The sequence below is a fragment of the Protomyctophum bolini genome (assembly GCF_963924005.1).
Source record: "Protomyctophum bolini genome assembly, chromosome: 12".
Taxonomy (NCBI): domain Eukaryota; kingdom Metazoa; phylum Chordata; class Actinopteri; order Myctophiformes; family Myctophidae; genus Protomyctophum; species Protomyctophum bolini.
This window is the reverse complement of record NC_137873.1, coordinates 12,664,768-12,687,553: the sequence shown is the minus strand read 5'-3', so window position 1 is coordinate 12,687,553 and position 22,786 is coordinate 12,664,768. Positions and strand designations below refer to the sequence as shown.

General features: G+C 43.6%; 1 protein-coding gene across 2 annotated transcripts in view; it reads left to right on the top strand.

Annotated features, from left to right (window-relative positions):
• The window catches only part of piezo2b (piezo-type mechanosensitive ion channel component 2b), a 124,187-nt gene that overhangs the window by 25,553 nt on the left and 75,848 nt on the right, over positions 1–22,786 (top strand). For both annotated transcript variants that reach the window (XM_080777958.1, XM_080777957.1), the window contains exons 4-8: positions 5,876–5,918; positions 12,131–12,293; positions 14,109–14,409; positions 15,265–15,478; positions 22,050–22,221. In XM_080777958.1, coding sequence (XP_080634084.1) covers positions 5,876–5,918; positions 12,131–12,293; positions 14,109–14,409; positions 15,265–15,478; positions 22,050–22,221 — 893 coding nt within the window. The remainder of the gene's footprint in view (positions 1–5,875; positions 5,919–12,130; positions 12,294–14,108; positions 14,410–15,264; positions 15,479–22,049; positions 22,222–22,786) is intronic.

Below are 22,786 nucleotides of genomic sequence, written 5' to 3'. Positions count from 1 at the left end.
AATCAGATTTAAAGTGGTTAAAAAACAAAATAAATGCATTAGCTTCAGACTGTGCCATAAGGTGCAGTTTTATGATAGATTTATCATATTTCACGATTTAACAACCTTCCTCCTTGTACCATAAGTATATAGCCATGTAAAAAAATAAGTAAAAGTAATGAATTGTGCTGCCTGCTAAGAAAACAGTGTGATCTAGCGACTGCGTGCATGTTGGGAAGGTGTTAATAGTTGGCTGTGGGCTGCTCATGAAACTCAGTATCAAAACCGTAAAACACAACCGATGTCTAGACGGGACAGCGGCTGACCTTGTGTTTTAATGACACGTGAAGTCTCGTAGTAGCAAAAACTCATTTCCCAGCGTAGACACAACAACAGCCAGCTCTCCTGAAATGGCAGAACGCACTGTATCACCTCGGGGCAAGCAGGCTACACGGGGCCCGCCGCTCTCAATGGGCAGGCTAAATATTTGGTATAAGGATATTTGGTAATAAAGTAAATATTTATTACCCAAAAGGTCTCAACGTCGGATGAAGTCATGGTGGTGTAATTAATTAGAGCGCCTAGTGTGCGCCTAGGAGGTCAAAGGGAGAGAGCTGATCCCATAGGAAATTTTAAAACCAAAAAGTGGCAAATACTGTGTCACTTAACAAGTTAACGGTACAGCGTTAAATCAATACGCCTCTATCAAATGTGGGGATGTTAGTCAGCTTGACACATGGAACATCGACAGACATGGAATACACTTTTATGTTTGACTGAGGTCCAGATGCTCTGTAAAGGCTTGGGTCTTGGAGGCCACTGCACCGGTGACTGTATGTCAATATGTGATACTTTACAGCGATCCTGGCTGTCATTAGACATTTAATGAAGCACATGCTAAGGAGAGAATACATCCATCACCCAGAAAGGCTTCATATTGACTTGAGCCACATTGAACAGAAAGAAAGAAAGAAAGTCCTTTTAGGTTTGATGGCAACATAATAGTTTGTTTAGCAGTCTTCAAGGTGCAAAATTGGAAACAATGTTGCTGCAATGATGCTACAAAACGTCCCACTGTGTCAGAATAAACATAGAGAGCATCTTCTGTAACTCTTTAATCCCTTTAAGCCCTATGGTGAATAGCGAATATAATGTAGCTGATCAAAGCTCACAATTATGTTACTTGGTGCGGAGCAGTTAGCCCTATAGTAATAGTGACCATATCACGCACGCACGCACGCACAAACAGACAGACAGAGGCCAGGGAGGAGAGCTTAGTACAGTACAGTACAGTACAGTACAGTACAGTACAGTACAGTACAGTACAGTACAGTACAGTACAGTACAGCACCACTCACTTAACACATGCTCAAACTAGGGACACCAGGTTGAAAGTGTTCTATAAGCAGTTTTTGGATCTCCACTCCCTGAGCCTGAGGCCTGAGTTTGAGTCTATTTTTATTTGGACCGTCCCACAGTATGTGCAGCGCAGGAAATCAGACATTACCCTTATTTGTCCTCCTACTTCACTCTCCAGACTAAATTCTCAGGTTTCCCCTAGCTGATATCGAATCCCCGCAACTACACGCTTTTCCTTTTGGCAGACGCGTGTAAACAAGGAGCTGCACTGTCGCGCGGGAGATGCTTGTCTTCCCTCCAGATAACTGTGCACCATTTCCTCCGTGTCTTTATTCGCCAGAGCCAAATAAGCCATTAGGGCAGTAAACCGAGTTGAGCGTGAATGAAACCCCTTCCAAGAAAACCAACATCTCTCTCTCCAGCTGTTGTAGCGGGTCACCAGTGATACGTCAACCAGAGGGAGCCCTGCTTCCTTTAGGAGGCGCACATCCCTCATTCCTTTGTGCTGAGCTGGGGTCAAATAGAGGAGTGTGTTTGAAAAACCTCAATACCTAGTGGAAGGAATTATGTCACTTTAACGCATTAAAACAACATTTAATTAGCTGTCTAACATTTTAGTGGATCGGACTGCTTGTATTTGTGAGACATGAAGCAACATAGAGGAATGGAATTAGAACTTTCATCTACAGTATGCTTTCCTGTGATTCTCATTCAAAAGTCAATGCACGCCTGGCTTCTCCATGTAGTCATGAACCCAACTGGACCATGCATTTTCAGTTCTGCAATTAAGCACTTCCAACCTGGTGTCCCTATTTTAAGGCACGTCATTATAGGCAAATATAATCAAAAGTAACCAATCCACAAGTTCACAGTGTAAGCTTGAAGATCGCCTATTTTTGCTATTGGTCGCACAACAAAGTCTATAAGTGATTTTTTATTTACCCAGGGTAGTAGCTGAGCACAAGTGCTCATTTTCAGCAACGCCCTGCACATAGAGACACACAGACAGACACACATTAAAACCTGGGAGCTGACCAGTACAACCACAGTCTTATACTGTTGGCCACTAAGCAGCTCCACTGGAGCAGTTGGGGGTTCAGTGCCTTGCTCAAGGGCACTTCAGGCACTTGTGATGACAATCACTTCCTGACCCAGATTTTTCCTACCTGTCCGGGGAATCGAACCGGTAACCTTTCGGCAACAAGGGCGCTCCTCTAACCCTTAGGCCACCTTAGGCCACCGCTCCTCTAATACTTAGCCCATCGTGGCTTTGGGTAAATTGGGTACCAGCCCACCTTTACAGCCATTCCTTTATTTCCAGCATGCTAACCTTTACAAACTGACCTCACCTACACCATATACTCAATATCCCTCAAATGTGACACATTCATTCAGTGCACCCTCCCTGCACACAGAGTTCACCACATAAAAAATCTGCAGGGCAAAACACTCAAGGTTTTGCAGTGCATGCGTGCGTGCATGCGTGCGTGTGTGACATACAGTACTGCTGCGCTGCCCCGGCAGGTCCCCTCCTCTCCCCTACGGAAAAGGGCACTTGGCAACGTGCCCCGGAGATAGAGAGAAGAGAAACAATGGGATTGCGTGGAGAGAGAGCGTGCTGCTGCGAGGTTAACAGTCCAGCGAGTACAAAGGGCGTTTTACGATGTTCACATCACATAAACTCTGAGAGGACAGGTATTTTCAATGCCTGGCTGGGAAAGAGAATATGGCCGCGAAAAAACTGAACGGAAGTCTTCCCCTTTGCTCAAACTACACAGTAATGTCCTGAGTGTTTGTTTAGAGTGTACAAACGAAACCAAATTGATTAACTTGGTACAATTTAGGCTTCAGACGTTCTTAATCCAACACGATTTACAGCAAGCACGGAAAACACAAGGTAATACATCAAATGCATAGAAATGGTAATCTAGGATCATAGGTAAATCAAGAACCTATCATCAGTCTAAACAGTATAATATCAAAAAATATATAATCTGTGCATTGAAACTATACACTATAGGATACCAGGTCTACAAATGACCTGGCATATGTCTACTGTACATAACATGCTATCTAAATTGCATTTTAGCCTTTGCATAAGCCTGCAAGGTTGTCATGGCTAGGGCAAGTCCTACGGCAAGGTATACATTAGGTACATTGTACTCTTGTGAGTTTAGTGCAGTCAATTTTTATTTCCGGATGTTAGACATATAATGTAAAAAATTAAAAAGTTGAATAAATGTTGATTCACTTGTGCCCGAGGGGAGAGAAGCATTCAGTTAAATTGACAATCAGGATATTACAAGTGCAGGATATTACAAGTGGTGTGCCCTTCAGTGCAGTGTCAAGCGCAAACGTTCCAAAATACCCCAGCATTCCTTTGGATATTAACATTCCAAATAGGGCACACTACAACAACAATGCGTAGCTCTCATGCTACTATGGTATGAATGGATGGGACTGCCCTGCCCTGTCGTTACCCTCTTTGGCATTCCCATGTGTGTGATGTCAGTCGTAGGTTTTTCTGAAGCTTTCATTGTGCACCTGTAGGGTTTAGTTTGGACTGGGGAAAGATAGTTGTTGCAGATGTTTGGTTCAGGCATTCCTGAAATAGCTCTGTTTTAGCCCTTTGGGTATCATGCCGACACTTTGAAGAATTACTTTTATTATTTTGTATTCGTCTTTGTCAAAGCCATAGCCTTTTCTTAGTGAATAAATCAGTATTTTAACCAATCTGTGTGTAGTTTTGATTGAATATTGATTGAATACTTTATTGTCCATTAAACATTCAACACTCAAACAACTGGACAAAACAACTCCACAACAATAGGAAATATCTCTCTCTCTCTGTCTCTCTCTCTCTCTCTCTCTCTCTCTCTCTCTCTCTCTTTCTCTCTGCTCTTCTACTGAGACATTACATCTTGTGGTCACTGGTCAGGTAGGACCACTATTGTTTGGCAAGAAGTGTTGTATGACCTTCAAAGGGAAATACCTCACCTTCCCAAACAAGCTCTAACAATACCGTTACCATACAATGTTTTGATAAGAGCTGGTTTTATTTTTCACGTCGTCGTTTTTGTTCCGTGTCAGTGTGTACATTAGAGCCACTTCAGATATAAATTACCCTGTTCCAACACTTGGGGTCTAACGTCCGTGTTGATTCACGCTCGCCTGCATCAGGAGAGGGGGCTGCCGTCATCGTAGCGTGTCCCGAAATCTTTCACGTTCCGCCTCTGTGCAATGCTCTCTCTCTGCCTCTGTGCAATGCTCTCTCTCTCTCTCTCTCTCTCTCTCTCTCTCTCTCTCTCTCTGAAACTGCTGCAGCGCTGTGTTTCAGAGCAATTCAACAACCAATTAGGTGCCTAATAAACTGACAAAACAGCCCCGCCGTATTGATTTGTCATTGAGTTTGATATTCTCGAGTCACAAAGGGATGTGTTTTCCTTGGCAGAGGAACAAAGGCTAATCAGGGCAGTCACTGGCAGTCCTCTAAGGCAAGCGGAGGAGTTGAATACCTGGAAATGTGTCTCTAAGCATCGGCCTGACGTTCAGGAACACTTCAGTTAAGGCCCAGCTTCCCGAGCCATGCTCAACGTGACATGGTTCATTCTGTTGTTTTTTTTCTCAAACTGACCGTCAATAACACGCAATGGTGTAAAGTAACTAAGTATATTTACTTAATATACTTATGTACAATTTTGAGGTAATCCAATTTTCAATACTTTTACTTCTACTCCACCACATCTCAGAGGCAAATACTTATTTTTACTCCTTACTTACTTACTTACTTACTTACTTACGCCTACTACCCCTTCTGGGGCATAGGCCGTCAACAAGCGATCTCCAGGCATCTCTGTCTTGAGCTGTTCTCTCCAGCTGGTTCCAGGTCATCTTCATGGTCTTGGTGTCTGCCTCCAGGCGGTTTCTTGGGCGACCCATTTTCTGCTTGCCCTGCGGGTTCCATGTTAGAGCTTGTCTAATGATGGTGCTTGCGGGCTTTCGTAGGGTGTGGCCTATCCATCTCCATCTGCATTTTCTTATTCTTATTTTTACTCCACTACATTTATTCGAAAACCTTTTACAAGTTGTTACTTTGATTATTATTATGCATTTCGCCCTATATACATTTCGCCCGTTTGAAAATAGCAAGCTCACAATGCGTCGCATCGGCTTTTTTCAAAATATACACATACAATGTATACATTTGAAAACTTGAAATAGGACATTCTTCATAGTGAGTAGGCTACTTTCTACTTTTGGTACTTTAAGTACATTTTGATGCCAATACTTTCGTACTTTTACTCAAGTAGAGTATTTCCATATTGCAGTGTTGATAGTTTTACTTAAGTTTGAGAACTTGTTTTTCAAACTGACCGTCAATAACCTGTGTATTTCATATTCGGTTAAAAGTCACATGCACATTCCTGCGTGTCATTGTCCTCTGCAACCAAAGAAACTGTTATTGTCATACTCAGGATGCATTCCATTGCACAAAGTGATGCCTAATCAGTAAATATCTTCTTGTTGTTTTGTTCAGGCTCGACGTGGGAAAAATCCATACGACAGATTGGCTTTGAGAGGTAAGACATTAAAGTGATGGAGCCCATCCCTCAGCACAGCAGTACTGTATAGCAGACTGTATGTAATAACAGCATGGGGAAATGCTTGATTATAATGCCACTCCATGGCTGTTGTCTTTTAACCCTCCTATGCCCAGCTTTGTGTGTTCATGTGTACCAAATAACGATGATTTGATTGGCTGAGCATGGAATGTGATGTATGATGATGTATGACGATAAGAGCGCCCCTCACTTCACGGGTACAGGCTTTAGTTCTTGACACTATTGTTGGTCCGACAGTCATTAGACAGACAACCTATACCTCAAACCCTATCCTAACCATAACCGCAAGCACGGGAGCGGCGCATGTTCGAGCGGTAGTCCGACCGTTGTTCCCGCATGTCGGACTAATGCTTTTTATTACCATCAGATCCCCACTTCACACAATGTGTAGCAGAGTGGCTCAGTGCCTCTGCCTGGTGACCTAAAAGTCTAATATGTACAGACTAAAGGTCCTTGCAAACTGGACTGGGGGAAACCGCGGAAAAATGCTGCTGAAAAAATAAAATAAAAACGCAGCAGTGTGCAGGGACCTTTACAGTGAATAATAATAATAATAAGTCTGATTATGTAGTAGAGTGACATCCGCCCTTCAGTGTCTCTGGATGCTAAATAGAGAGTGTGCGCGACTGCGCGTGACATCATCAGAAGTTATGCGGGATCGCCTACTGAGTGACAAAAACATCCAAACAGAAAAGTCATATCTGATTGCATTAAACTACGTTAAACTCACTTTGCCACTCGAATTGCCACTCACTTTATGCATGCACATACCCTCTATTGTTGCTGTGAGGCAGAAACCTTGTCTCTCCATTTTCTCCAACTTACATAATTGGAGTATTACACAAAATAAGTGAAAATAGAAGATGTACAAGCTCACAATAGTGTTTTATTATAAGGAGGTGAGCGTACCTGAGGTAATGCCAGCTAGTAGTCTACCAGCTAGCGTTAGCTATTCATTATTGTCTTCTAATCTCCGTCCATTTCGCGGGTGAATGAGACTGATTGCATAGCATACCATATGTCCTTCTGATTGATTTTTGAAAGGCTGTCGATGTTGCTATGGTTCATAAAATTGCACTGAAAGTGATCCAATCGATATGGTTTACGACTATACTGTAGTTATAGTATAGCCCCCCACCCCCAGTGTGATATGCATTAGATCCCCGCCCCCCACCCCCAGTGTGATATGCATTAGACGCCCGTCCCACCATTTGATATGGTTTTTATATACACTGTAAAATCCTCCCATTTGGTTCCATTTGTACACTTTCTGAATTGTAGTCCTTCTTTCCTATGAATTATTAATTGAAACTGTGTGGGTTTTTGGATTGATTGATGAAAACCAGAAAAGGTTTTCTTTCCTAGTCTAAAAAACCAAAGTGTTGCTGCTGGTGGATTACATCGTAAAAAATACATCACTGTGCAGATTTTGGTCAATTGAGCGTGAATTCTTTTCCCCTAACTGTTTCAAACACTGTTTCAGTTCAGGAAAAGTGATAAAACTCACTTCAGTCACCCCTGTGAGTGCAGGCAGGCTCATGGAAGTAAACGTCAGCAATTATGCGCCAGCTTGCTAGGACTCATACTACATTACTCACTTACATGGTTGATAGACTGTGTATATGTTACAGTAAATGCGAGAAACCAGTACAAGTGAGAAAAACGGAACGGCGGCACCCGTTCTTCCGGCACGGAATGCCGTGGGCGAGTCCGGGACGGGTCCTTTTGAGGCAGGGCCCCCCCCAAGGGAGAAAAAATAACCCCCCGACCCCCGGCCGATGGGAGAAATATCATAACCTATAATATAATAATATCTTTCATTTTTTAAGTAAAATAAATAAATAAGTTTGCCTATGTCCAAGATAGAGACCATAGATTAGAGCATAGACCATAGAACCGCCAGGTTGCAAGGTTGCAAGTGGTTAATAACATTAAACACCACTTTGCACATGTGGCCACACACACACACACACACACACACACCAGCCAAATCACTTGACAAGGCTTGTAAATGCTGCTAACCTGCTCATACAGCGTTATGTATGTGGTTTGCCTTGATGAACGCTAAACCCGATTATGTCCGACGATCAGTTGACAGGCCCTATTTTTCAAGGCCCTTCACTGTCTGCAACTCTCGCCCTCCCGTCTCTCCGTCCATCCCATATCCCATGATCGTATCCAATGTGGTTTCCTGAGTACGGGAATGTCCTAAGTTAGCCACGTCCTTTTTCCAGTACTCAAGAGCCATTCGCAAGCTACATAGTGCGCTGTAAGTGGCGGATGTTGGGGCCATAAACAATTTATCCCTTTCGCATTTACACTACCTGTTTGTGTTGAGGAGCGTACTGTATACCCCTGACAGATCTGCCTATAGCCATAAGTGCTGCTCTTCCCTTCCGTCAATGGCTGTTTTCAGGCCGAGACCTGTAGGAACATAAACCCAACGTTTACAGTAGAGTAGGGCTGCACCATTATTATGGCTAAAATTATGTTCAGATGAATACTGCAATCACAATTATTGAGTATGATTGTTTTAGGTGGAAAAAGATTATCTTTGTTAATATTTGTGCTTCTCTGTGTCATATATTTGATCAAATACTGTAGTGTGTACTGTTATTGCTTCATGGGTGGAGAGATGGGTTGTACCATTTTAAATATGACACCTACACTTTAATACTTGTGTAATGGTGAGGAGACACGGGCAAGTTACAACTTGTTTCCAGATTATATCATTGTGAAACTTAAAATCAAGGTTTTCAAGTAATTATGCAGTAGAGACACACAGTCTCATGTCTAATGTTCCGACATAATGAGAATTCCCAGCTTGTCCGTGTCTCTACAAGTATGATCGACTCCCCATGGCTGCAGACGTGTGGCTGACCTTCTCCAACCTACGAGGAATACCAAATATTTACATGGTTGATCTGTGTGAACATATTCTGTGGTCTGCTGCGTATTTATGTACACTGGAATGGACACACAGGCATGCCAGATTTTTACTGCGTTGTTGAACCTTCTGGAGATTTTATTTGGCCAAATTCAGTAGTAAACATCTAAAAGTGTTTTCTGCACGAGCACTCACCCGGGACAGCGTCGAGGATAGTTCACAGCATCGTCAAGGATTCTTCAGAGCCTGCTAAATAGCACTGAAGCTGTTTTCTTTCTTTTATACATTTATTTATACATTTTGTCGGAGGTGATTGATACTCGCAGTAATTACCCTGGTGGCCTTTCAGCAGCGAGCGGAGGCATTCCCCTTCAGTGTTAGTGTAATTTTCTGAAGCGATAATGAGCGGAATCTAGGAGTTCTAAAGATGTAGCTGGCTCGGGCCCTGGCCAGCGTTTGGAGGGATTCCATCACTTTGATCCATATGAGAACAAGATGCAAGAAGCTGCCATGATGATGGCTATGGCAGATGACTGCAGATCTAATCTGGAGAGAGAGAGAGAGAGAGAGTGGATGAGGAAGGTGCTTCTGAAATACCCGTACTGGAGCCTTCTGCATCTAATTCATCAGAACTTTCTGCAGTGCTGCTAGGTGCCCACATTATAATCCCAGCGGCTCCCATGACTCACCACTCATTTCCTCTTAAGATTTAAACCAGGTTTCCACTTGGTTGTTTTGTCCCTCGATAGCACATGGGACCGTTAAATTAGTTCATGTGTAAAATGCTTATGAACATATTTTGTGGTGTTGTGTGCATTTAAACCACATGAGCCCTAAGCATGTTTTTCTGGGCATGTCATAATAGGCGAACATTTGGCAAACATATCTACAAGCGCACAACGTGATGTGTTGTGTGAGCTTGTGTATCTGCTATCTTCTGTCAAAGAGATTATTCAGGGCAGGAGGAGGAGGGGGCCAAGGACTGGAGATCAATGAAGTATATTGGGTTTAAGTGGTTAAAGGTTTTAACCATTCAATGCTTTCAAACAATGCCATATTTCAGTTGATTATATATAGTGTTCTGTGATTATATAGATCAATTTAATAATAATAACAGTCATGCATGTGGATTCCTTTATATGCACTACACAACTTATGCAACGCTAGGTGCCCACATAATAAGTCCGACTGCATGACTGGTTCCATCCGACCACTCATTTCCCCTCAGATCTAAAGCAGCTTTTCCACATTGTAGTCGACCCCCCAGTGGCACATAGCACAGCTAAATCACATCATGTGCACAGAACGGTTATGACATTTATTCTGTGTAAACATTTTGTTTATGCTTTTTAAATGTATTTATCACAATGACTTATTTTGCCCTCAGCGATGTATCCAGGTCCAACCAGGATGTTTCTAGGGGTCTTATGATAGAGTTATTGCAATTTTATTCACAGAATCCTCGTTTAAAAAGTGGGACACACCGGTTGCATCATTGCTAATCTCTTGAGACATATTTTATTTCTTATTTTTCAACGAATTGATTCTCCAGATTGCATAATTGCAGATATCGATGTTGTCTCAAAGGACGAATAATGGCCGACATGTTGGCCAGAGAGAGAGCGATATAATCCTTTGTTTATGAGGAGTAAAAGTGTAGGTGTCATAAGTTTCTCTGGCCTGGCCATCATTTGAGAATGTGATTCACAGAGCTTCACAACAATAAAGCAGCAATCTTACAGTATGGAAACAGACGGCCTTGATTAGATTAAGCCAGTCAACAGGAGCCAAACAGAACGAACCATTTATCTGAGTGTGCGTTTTCCATTGTGTTGATTAGCGTCGGGTTTTCAACTTGTTAACTTTTACGAGCTTAGTATCGACTCGCTGGCCAGACTGCGATGGGCCAGTTCTTTGAAGGCAGACCATCGGTTTACTGCCGCACACTACAGTCAACATTTGCTCAACGTTTGCTCCGGCAACCTACGTCACATAAACACCCCACCTGTTTTGTTTATTGTCACTTAGTTCTATTCGGAGCTCAGCGTGAATTAAAGAGAAAACACTTTTTGGGGGCATATAACAGGATACTGTGCACTTGTGCAGATTGTTGTAAAAAACATGAAATAGACATCGGGTTTGGATCCTTCGAGGATTTATTTTTAACAGCGAGTCTGTAAGCCATTTTGAGGATGATTCTTATTTATTTTAATCACAAGTCCAATCACAGCATGTCGTAAAGCCTGTCCTCAAGCGACACTGGCCTGACTGGTGGCAGAATGAACCATATGAAGCAGTCCTAGCAACTGTCTCTATGCCACCATAACCATATGAACCCTACAGCAGTCCTAGCAACTGTCTCTACGCCACCATAACCATATGAACCCTACAGCAGTCCTAGCAACTGTCTCTACGCCACCATCATTTGGTTTCCTGTTTGAGGAAATATTTATGTACTTAATTGTAACACTACTCAAAGAGCAATACTCCAAACGTGTTATTTACCCATGGTCATACTTCATGGCTGAAGTGGTTTGGTGTAGACGAGGGGACCAAGTACAGACACCCAGTGTACCCTGGTCAACAAAGCAATGGTCTAAATACCAGTACAAGATGTGCACATAGTCCCCTCTGTGTAATAATAGTGTTGTGAAACAAGTCAATTTCATTGATATAAGAAAGAAGAGAGAGGGGCCTGTCTTTGTTGTACAGTTGTGCATTTGGATTGCTTGATGGTTTTTTTTCCTTCCAAACGTTCCAGATAGCTTTTTCAGACATTTTCTCATAGCCATTCCATTTGTTGTTTTGGTGCAATTTCACTAATTTAACGGGCATACATTAGAGTTACGTGTTTGATACATGTGAGTTTGATGTGGAAAACGGGCGGAACCCCCGTATAAAAGTTGAAAGACGTAAAACACCATATTAAAAGAATGGGAGAAATCCAGATTCCCATGCAGTGGTGTTTACAGTAGTAATTGTTCCAAACGTCTATGGTTGTGATCTTATGTAACTACGTGTATCCTCGCAGTTTACCACTTCGCTAATCTGGAGTGAACATTCAGCACAAATGGCCGATCTACAAGCTCACAATGTCACAACCCGCACGTTTTACTTTTATAGTTAAATAATAATAATAAAAGCGTTTGTTTATAATTCTAGATGGAACAGGAACTCCAATGGACAATTGGCTGCTGTTTTTCTACAGCAGGCAAAGTAATTCCTATTTCATTGTAAAAATGAAATGAGTAACTCTCTTTCTTCTGTCTCGTCTTGTCTCCAGTGTGATTGGTGCAGACGCGGGAAATGGCATCCGCGTGTTCATCCCCGACATCGGCATGTTCGTGGCGGGCCTGGCCACCTGGCTGCTGTGTCGCAGCTTGGTGCAGAAGAGGCCGGCTGAGGACATGGCCCAGTACAACGCTGACTTCCAACCCGAGGACCAGGTGGACCTTCATTTTGTTGTCATCCAGTACACACAAACCACAATGAAAACTCTCTACGTCTGTCTGTTTGCTTTCTGCCTATAAATGTGTGTCTCTTTGTCGTGTGCGTGTACAGTAAGTACTTTATTTGTATGTACTGTACAGTATGTTTAATGTATCGCTGTCTACTTATTTCTGTCCGTCCGTCCACCCAGCCCATCACTGTATTTCTGTCTGTCTCTCCTTCCATTCCATCTCTCTCTTCTCTGTTTCTCCCATGTCTGTATTATACTGACCTGACTTCACCTCATCTCCCAGAACATGTTCTGTGCAATGGCCCATTCATTGGCAGCATGAAAGCTTCCCTCCCATGCTTCATAAAAACTCTGGGAAGTTAGAAACATGGAGAGAGCAGAGTGCTCTCCATGCATGAGTGTTCTCGTACGGTGATGACCTGGAACCCCCCCCACCCCTTCTCCTAACCCCAGTCCCTTGGCACATCGTTACTGTCCTTTTATGACTCGCTAGTAATTAAATCCACATTCACTTTTCACTCCCGACTGTGGCACTCCTCCTGGCACAGATGGCACGGCTCCCCTTCATTGATACACTGCACGAGATCATCATTATCTTGTTGTTCTTCTGTTTTCATTTCTGTCGGTTTGATTTGGACCCCTATAGGAAATATTTCAATGTGTAGTTTGTTTGAAGTTTGGCTTGCCAGATCAGTGTGCTTTGAATGTTTTGACTAATACATTGTTAATACATTGTTACTATTTGACAGCCGGTTGTTCGGGTGTGGCACATTGCTTGGCTCCCGGTATTGCTGCTTTCGACGTTGTCAGGGGTCGTGTCAATTTATAGCATACGACCGCTTGGAATGCGTGGCTGTTTGGGGACGGGGGTATTTGTTCCCAACAATACAACATAAAAACTAAGAAACAGTAAAGTGCAGGGAATCACATGTGAGACCTGTGAGAGACTAGGTGGGGTACTTACAGTCCATGTAAATATTCTATCTAATATAAATTATTATTATAATTGTTTTATTCATACATTAATGCCCTTCTTCATAATTCAAGAGTGTAGTGCAAAATTTGCTGATCTACACGCTCACAAAGCTACACTTCACGGTGCGTTTGTGAGCTTGTAGATATGCTATTTCCACTAATTGGTTTTTTGTTTTGTTTTTGTTTAAAAAATGTATCCCACGACTTTGCAACCCATTTTTTCACCCAGTGTCAATTATCTAATGTAATCCTGGGTGCTACACTTCCTCTGCCAACCTGGGGGGCTGCTCTTAATGTTTAATTATGCAGAGCAGGGAGAAAAATGTAGCAGAGCCGAACACCAAGAAGAAGATAATAATTTGTCATCTGACTGAACTAATGTTTTTGTTCATATAAGGTTTCTGCCCGACAGCGATGATATGCTAGGGCTGAAGCACATCATCACCTGGCCGTAGGGCGCTATAAAAGGTTTCAGTACCATGGACAGTTCTGCCAACAAGCAGTGCACCATCAATCACTGCATATTGCCTAATTTAGGCCTGACCTCGAAATTAAAAAAAAATATTCGAAATCCTCCAGTTTTTCTCACCTCCCGCCCCCCCCTCTGCTCCCAACTCCACACAGCGCAGACAACACTGATGTCACCACATTTGGAGTGACGCCCCTCTGCACTCTTATTGGCTGGGGAAAATACAACGTATGCCAGTTCTCATGCATGTCTCGCCCAGGTGTTTTGTTTTTTTTCTCCTTTGAAAACAAAACGCCTGCGTTCTCCGAGGCTAATGTACCTGTCTGTCTGCCGTGACATGAATCCGTGTCCTCCAAGGAGGAAGAGGAGGAGGTGGATGAGGAGGAGGAGGAGGAGAAGCTGAGCCTGGAGGACAACAACATCCTGCTGGAGGAGGACTACGAGGCCTCCGGGTACGAGGCCGGGGAGGAGGAGGAGGCCGAGGAGCTGGACGAAGATGAGGAGGAGGAGGAGGAGGAGGAGGAGGAGGCCGTGGAGAGCACCAAGATGAAGGTGCTGCGGCTGGTGGCCGGCGTGGCGTCCAGAGTGAAGGAGATCATCGGCAACCTGATCACCACGGCGGGACAGGTGGTGGTCACCACCCTGCTGGGGCTGACCGGTCAGTGGTTCCCAAAGCTTTTAGCTCCAGATCCCAAAGAGTAATCTGACGTTTTCACGGAACCCAACCTAGTGAAAACGGACGATCTACAAGCTCACAACACTTCGCATCGCGACGTGTTGTGAGCTTGCAGATTGTCCGTTTTCACTACTGTCTGTGAGTTGTTAAAATCATTAAACATGCTTTGTATATAAATAATAATGTATATAAACAAAAATAATAATAATTGGTCCACTGACCAATTATTATTATTTTCCGATCCAAATCTTATCCAACAACAAAAGAATCATTGTTTTGGGTGGGAGAGGTTAAATCTCATCAAATGGTGGTCCGTGGCTCAAATGCAGACTGAATAATGGACAAGGACAGCATCATGCTAGCATCATTCATGTAACACTTTACACTAGTGTAATCTGTTCAGTTTAGTCATAGTCACTGAACTGTTTTAGTTTTAGTCGACTAAATATTATGCGATTTCTGTTGACTACATTTACAGTTGATTTAGTTGAATTTTGGCGGGCCTTGATGTCGTCATAATGGCTGATTTTACACTTGGTTACATGCTGAAAATAGCCGATCTACAAGCTCACAGCGTGCCGCACTGTGAGCTTGTAGATCTGCTATTTTCAGCATGCAACCAAACCTAAAATGACTTTTCTTTTGGTACTACTCAAGGTTCAATGTTCAAGGTTGTACTTTATTTTTTACATCTTGTGTTCGGGATAGTTTGAGCCGACGAAATCAACACTAAAACTTCACGTCACCTCACAGGCATCATGCTGATCAACACTAAAACTTCACGCCCCCTCACAGGCATCATGCTGATCAACACTAAAACTTTGCACCCCCTCACAGGCATCATGCTGCCGTCGCTGACGTCGGCCGTGTACTTCTTCAGCTTCCTGTTCCTGTGCACGTGGTGGTCGTTCTGCCGCACCATCGACACGCTCATCTTCAGCTGCATGTGCGTGCTGATGGCCATCTTCAGCGCCGGACACCTCGTCGTCCTCTACCTGTACCAGTTCCAGTTCTTCCAGGAGTCCATCTCGCCAGATGACAGCTACATCAGGTCAGCAATATACAAGCCTTAATCACTTTGGTTGGCAATTAAGTTGAATAAAGAGGTGGTGCTTCAGCGGTGGGATTCTCAGTGGACTGACTGCTGATTCCAATATCCAGCCAGCATATTCCGGATTTAAAAAAAAGGTCAAGGAGGACAGAATACTGACTGTTTCACTTTTTTATTTGGCTCATATTGCAATAGACAAAACGCTTAAGCATTTTGGCACATAGCCTAAACTCACTGAAGAAGTATTGTCTTCCTTGACCTGAAATTTGACGTGCTACCCTTTTCTACATCTTTTTTGGAACAGGTACAGAAATTCTCTTTTCAGCAAGAGTCAGATTTTTGTTTCCAGTAGAAACAATGCAAGCGCCACCTCTATCTTCAACCCGCAGCTCCACCCAAAGATTTCCTAACCTCCTTAGATTATTGCTCTTCTGTACGTTCTAGCTTAGTGAGCTCTATCCAAATATGTTGTATTTATTCTTTCAGCACTAGATACAACATTCATGATTGATTTGTTGTGAGCTGTCGCTTGGGTTGTGAGCTGTCGCTTGGAGTAAGTTTCTGACACTTTGAACCCAGTAAGACCTGTGGCCGATTCTACAAAATCCTAATTGCGACCAAAGGTCGCAGTTAACTATGGAATCGTGCATTTCCCGTCAGTCAGTCAGTCAGTCAGTGTATCACTCAAAATCCCCATACATGTGGAAAGCCCCCATATATGGTGCCCAGGTCTCGTGACATCACGTGACATCATCGGGGATAATAGTAAATCAGGGATCATAGTAAATGCGACCTGCTGTCACAATTAAGCCCATATATGGAGATCCCTGATGTCATCAATATTAGTACAGTATATGGATATATTTCAGCACCTGTTCTGACATTCCATATGTTGATCCTTCCCCATCCATTCTTCCTCTTCGATGTCTCCCTTTTGACTGATACCTACCTGTCCATTTAAACTCTAGACGGGCCTGACCCAAAGTTATTTGTGCAGCCGCACCCGTCAACAGGCCCGAAAATCAGGCCCGGCCCTACCTGGGCCCTCATCAAACCCTGTACACTCATGACACCGCCCCCGCTGCCACCCTTAGATCTCTATATGGAGCTGATCTGTTCTGACATTCCATATGTTGATCTGACATAATCAAACCCTGTACACTTGACTCAAGACATGCTTCATATATGGCCAGTGACACGGCCAGTGACCTCGCCTTTAGGGCGAGGTCGCTTCTCGCCCTCCAGGCGTCTTACTCAGTGGTGCTCAAAACCTTTTTCATGTCAAGGACCCCCAAAATTATATGTATATTGAATATTTATATATATTTCAAAATATGAATATATAAACTGAACTAAAAGTAATACACAAGTTTACTGCTCTAGTGATCTGTACTTTTTATTACATATTTGACAACTTACAAATGTGATGAAATGTTTTAGTTGTAACACAAATAGTAACATATGTACAGGTACATACATACAGAAATGGCACATTATACAGTAGGACAGGACGTCAGAGTAAAGTTTTTATATTATTGCATAACAGCAACACATTGCTCAATGAGAGGACAAATCATAGAAGGTTTTAGCACAGGGATGGATATGCGAATCTCTAGGCAGGCTTGTTTAAACGGCAATAAATATTTATCATTGTTAAAAACAACAGGGCCCGTAGAAAAGGCAAACGCAGCTGGTGAGTCCATGTATCACTCTCTCTACCAGACGTGATTCATCAGCATAAGAGGGCCAGGATAGTGGTGGTGTTATATTATGCATGAGAGCGGAGCCGTTTGTTGGCGCTTACACACGATGGGCAGTCTAGTGACAACGGGGCACTGGAAAACAACGGCCATGCTTGTCCACGCTCTGTGTGAAGAACGTTTCCTTGGATATCATAGCAAGGAACTAAAGACTGGCTCAGTACTTCATCGAGTGTCATGCACCGAAAATAGGCGATCTATTAGGCTCACAACGTGTTGCAACACAAAGCGATGTCAGCTCTTAGACTATTTTCGGCGCTAATTGAGAACTAGGCTCTTGATACCACTACAAAGTGTTATGTTGACAAAAAAATCCACAGAAGCATGAAATTGCAGCTTGAAAGATAAGTATAAGTAAGCAGCCGTAGCTTACTGGGTAGAGTTCTAGTAATCAGAAGGTCACTGGTTTGCCTCCCAGTCAGCCGATTATAGAGGCTATGCGTGTGACATCATCGTACCCGGAAGTTATGTGGGAACGCCTACTGAGTTTTCAATGACGTCCTGCTGCCTCCTGCATAATGTGACATTTATAAACAGGTGGTACGCAGGAAGGTTGAGTGATGTCCAACGAGCGCTTCCAAACTCCCAACGCTCCATGCTGCTCAATGTTTTGCCACTCAGTCTAGATGAGGGGGGAGGGGCGTGTTCCAGTGAATGAAAAGTGATGCATATGATGTGCATACTTTCTATACATGTCGAAGTGTCCCTACACATAACCCCTAGTGTGCCTCTGAGCAGCTATCAGCTGGGTGAAGCTGGAACTGAATTTCCCACAGAATTAATAAAGATCTACATTCTTCTTCTTCGTCGTCGTCGTGACTGATAGCCCTGTGTCCAGATAAACTGAGAGAGCATGCAACATCATATGTACAGTATAATCATGGATCTAAATTGCTCTCTTGCTGGTCATAGCTGCTCATGAATTACAGTACAGCTTGTTCCTGAATTGTACCACATTTAGCTACAGTATTACAACAAGACTTGCGATGATGGTTAATTGTGCTTTTTGGAACTCACAACACAGTTTTCCTGATTGTTGCCTCGCTCTCTCTCTCTCTCTCTCTCTCTCTCTCTCTCTCTCTCTCTCTATCTCTCTCTTTCTGTCTCCCTCCCTCTCTCTGTCTCACTCCCTCTCTCACCCTGTGCTGTGCCCTTGGCGTTTGTGGAGCCTTATTGATTTTATGGGCTCTCATTTGAAAGCTGTGCTGCAGTGTGTCAGGACCAATGCCATTACGTCTATGTATAGCTTTAGACTGCCTTGGATAAACCCTGCTGGTCCCAGCTACTGAGTCCCAATCTCCTGTTAGAGGGCCAAGATGGCATCGCTGATAAACACTGATTACTGCGTTGCATTGACAAGTCGACCATCGGAAAACAAAGTCGTCTCGTTCAGAGTTAATGGGTTCCGCTCATGCTGGCACTTAATTGTGAAAATACTGTAGATTATGATTAGGAGAAATATCTAAAGACACTTTATGTTCAAGATTCAAGATTAGTTTTTAATTAATTGTTACATCTCATACTGTAGGCTACTGTAGCAGTACGCAATAGTAAAATGTTTTGGTTTTGGCTCCTCAAAACTGTAGCTGCAATAACAAGTGTGTGTGTGTGTGTGTGTGTGTGTGTGTGTGTGTGTGTGTGTGTGTGTGTGTGTGTGTGTGTGTGTGTGTGTGTGTGTGTGTGTGTGTGTGTGTGTGTGTGTGTGTGTGTGTGTGTGTGTGTGTGTGTGTGTGTGTGTGTGTGTGTGTGTGTGTGCGTGCGTGCGTGCGGCAGAGAGCTAACAGGCCTATAACATGTTTCTATAACATACTACTGTAAATCTGGAACGTTTGCACTTCCATGATGTGGCTGTTCCTATCTGATGGCTCAGTAGATGAATAGGCCGTCTATGTCATACGTTAACGTCCACTTTCCACAGCTCCGAGGTATTTCTGTCTTCCTCAGTGCAATATGTTGATAAAAGTAGCCCTCCCTCCCTCCCTCCCAACATCCCATGTTTCCTATTCCACAACACCCTGGGCTGGTCAAGAAGGAAACTCCACGCCATAAATACGCTATATCCCTTATTGAACAATAGGCTCGGTTCAGTGGCTTTGCCCTAATTACAGTGGTGTAAAGTAGCTAAGTAGGCCTACATTTACGTACTGTACTTAAATCCAAAGCGCTTTACAGAGATTGTGGATTACATTCACCCATTCACACACACATTCATGCACCGACTTGTTGCCGTATATTGCCGTATTGATACTTTTACTTAAGTAAAGAATGTGAGTACTTTTTTCCGCCACTGGTAACACCCCAGGCTGCTCAAGAAGGAAAGTCCACACCATAAATACATTTGGTCCCTTATTGAACAATAGTCTGGGTTCAGTGGCTTTGGCTTAATTGTGGCTGTTGACAGTGGCTTGGCCTTGCCACGGGGACCGGCGTTGAGTGAGAGTGTTGAGACGCCTGGCTTCCACATCGCTTCCTGACCCGACACGGCCGCCAGTGTTGCCAGGTTTTGTCAGAGAAATAAGCAACCAGTTCCATGAAAACCAGCCCAAAAGAAGCGACTATTAGGTTACACATGAGCACATTTAATCTATATGCTTCGGCATATCTACAAACCCCCGAAACAGAGCTGCTACATTAAAAATCTTGAGAAAATGAACACAAATCTTGCATGTGGGCACAAAATATTTCCAGATGGGGGGGTGGGGGTTTGCAGCCAAATACATAATACATAGTTCATTTGGGGGTCCTTGACCACCGGTTTAAACAACTGGGAAGGAATTGGGAAGCAAGCCCAAATACTGTAGGCAACTACAAGCAAGCCCAAAGAACCGCAACCCACAACTATACCAATATTTACCATCGACTTTACAGACAAGACAAGTCCAACGTTGCTGTAAGCGACCTGCTTGAGTCGCTTATAATAAGAGGGCATGGCAACCCTGGCCGCCACCACCTCACAACAATGGAAGTCCCCGAGTCATGTGACCTGCCACCAGCTGCTGTGGGAGAAGCCGTTCAGGAAGTGATGTGTCAGGAGGGGGGCGGGGCGGTGACTCCTCCACATGGCATGCTGTTAGTTAGAACACCCTCTCTATCTGAAGCTTTTCCCAAACAGTGGCATGTCCTCGGTACACTTCCTGTACAGTGCACGACCTTTCTTTGTTTTACCGGAGAGGAAGGCGACAGCGTCATCTCACATCCTGTCAGACGGTGTTACAACACATTGTGGTGGCCGAAACAAAAAGTTCACATTTTCCAGTTGCTTAAGAAGAGTTTAGGTAGGTAGAGTTTAGGTAAGTAGAGTTTAGGTAGGTAGCTTTATTTTGTCTCCCGAGGAAGACATTTGTCTCAGACAAGGACCTGTGTCTCCGCAGAGCAGCGCCACATACATCTTTCTTGCAACATCAAGAAAGGGAGGGTTGCAGGTGGGGGGGTGGAGGTGTTTCACAGAGAGGGTGGGGGGGGGGGGGTGCAGGGGGTCATACAACACAACACATTACAAGTGCCAGGTGAGGTGCACACAGGTGAAAACAATCATTATCTTACTTTGGCCTGGTAGAGGTAATGCCGGCCTTTCAGAAGTATTACTGTGCATTTTCTCTAAGATTACATGATGGCATTGTTTCTTAAATCGACAATACGTTTTGTACTGTAGATGGACCTTCCATGCGGTCCACCATGCTTTGCTATATAATATTGTACAAGGCACTTTCTCAATGAGAACAATCCTCTCACGGTGACTTCATACCAAGCCGTTCAAATGATCAAATCTGGTCCATAGCTCTAATGCATTGCATTTAGAGCTCTAAACAATTACTCTCGACTTCCGCCGCTCGCATGAATGCAGACCAGCCTCTCGTCTTTAGCGTAAATAAAAAGAACGTTTTTGCTACTCACCAAAACAAAGGCGTGTTGTGTCATTAGAAAGCATACTTTCCTTAGTGGGAGCACTCTGAGCCCCCCACCACACATATAAACGGTACTTTTTGGCCAAAAGGGGATTTTGTTTCCACCGGAAAAGAAATACTTTTAGTTACTCCACTGCGCCTTCTACCGATATTGCCAGAGAACTGCCTCATAGAGAATATTTTTCTTGCTGGCCAAAAAATACCGTTTATACGTGTGGTGGGGGGCTCAGAGTGCTCCCACTAAGGAAAGTAGGCTTTCTAATGACACAACCCAACCCGCCTTTGTTTTGGTGACAAACATTGGTGACAAACATTATTTTTATTTACGCAAAAGACGAGAGGCTGGTCTGCATTCATGCGAGACCCGGAAGTCGAGAGTAACATAGCTCTAAATGCAACGCATTAGAGCTATGGACCAGAGCTACATTGCGCAGAGCCTTTCCAGTGAGCCAACATGCACAATAGTGGTTCAACCCAAATGGAATGCAACCTTAATTAGTATCATTGGTAACACCTGTGAAGGAAGTAAGTAACTATTTATGTAAATACGGCTGCTTTGAAAAAGGTCTATTCTGTGCTTAGATTTTTATGGAGGTAAGCACATTCTCTCTCTGGTTGAGAGGGTCTGTGGGGGGGATAATATCACATTCTCTCTCTGGTTGAGAGGGTCTGTGGGGGGGATAATATCATTGCATATCATTTTAATGGACATCCTTGACATGAAAATGTTTAAAAACCCCAGATGCACTGTATTGTCCACTTGAACCCCAGCATCCCTATTCTCAGGGGAAACATTGGCCAAAAATAGCTGATCTGCTGAGGATTTGAAGTGGTTAATGTGGTCTTCTGTCTGTCTGTCTCTCTGTCTCTCTCTCTCTCTCTCTCTCTCTCTCTCTCTCCTCGCAGTGTGTTTGGAATCTCCACCATTGCTCAGACGGATTGCCTCAGGACATGGAAGCTTGTGGTGAACGCTAACCTGCGGTGGCACCACTTTGTCAACCCCATCATGCTGCTGCTGCTCTACTACACTCTGGCTACACTGATCCGTCTCTGGCTGCAAGAACCCTTCGACCAGCCAGTGAGGACACTATCTGTCTGTCTGTCTCTAGTCTCGCGAGCCAGGCTGTTGCCTCCCACAATTTTCAAATGCTTCCGTCATACGGTCTGGTCTCCGATGCCCTGCGTCCTCCCCTAGATTCCGTTTCGCACTGTAAATCAGATTGAATTGAATATATATCTTGCTGCTAGGCGGATTTCTTTTTTTAATTTTATGTAAAACATTTATATTTTTTAAATATATCTTCATGAATGGAAATGACGAACATATAACGGCTTCCTTTATCGGCTTTCAGGACGTGTAGTTCCAGACTGTATACTACCAGTAAGACGCGCAAACGCGGGAAGCGAACGCAGCTCGTACATATTTGGGTTTTGGACGTATAGCTGCTTTGGGGACTCCTTATATGGTTATGGCTGAGTCATGGTGACGTAATCACTCAGCTCCATATATGGGCACAAAAGCGGGACAGACAGACAGACAGACAGACAGACAGACACACAGACAGACAGACACACACACAGACATGATCTGCTAGGTCTCATAGTAAGTGCTCATTGCATTCGCAATCACTGCGTTCGCAATA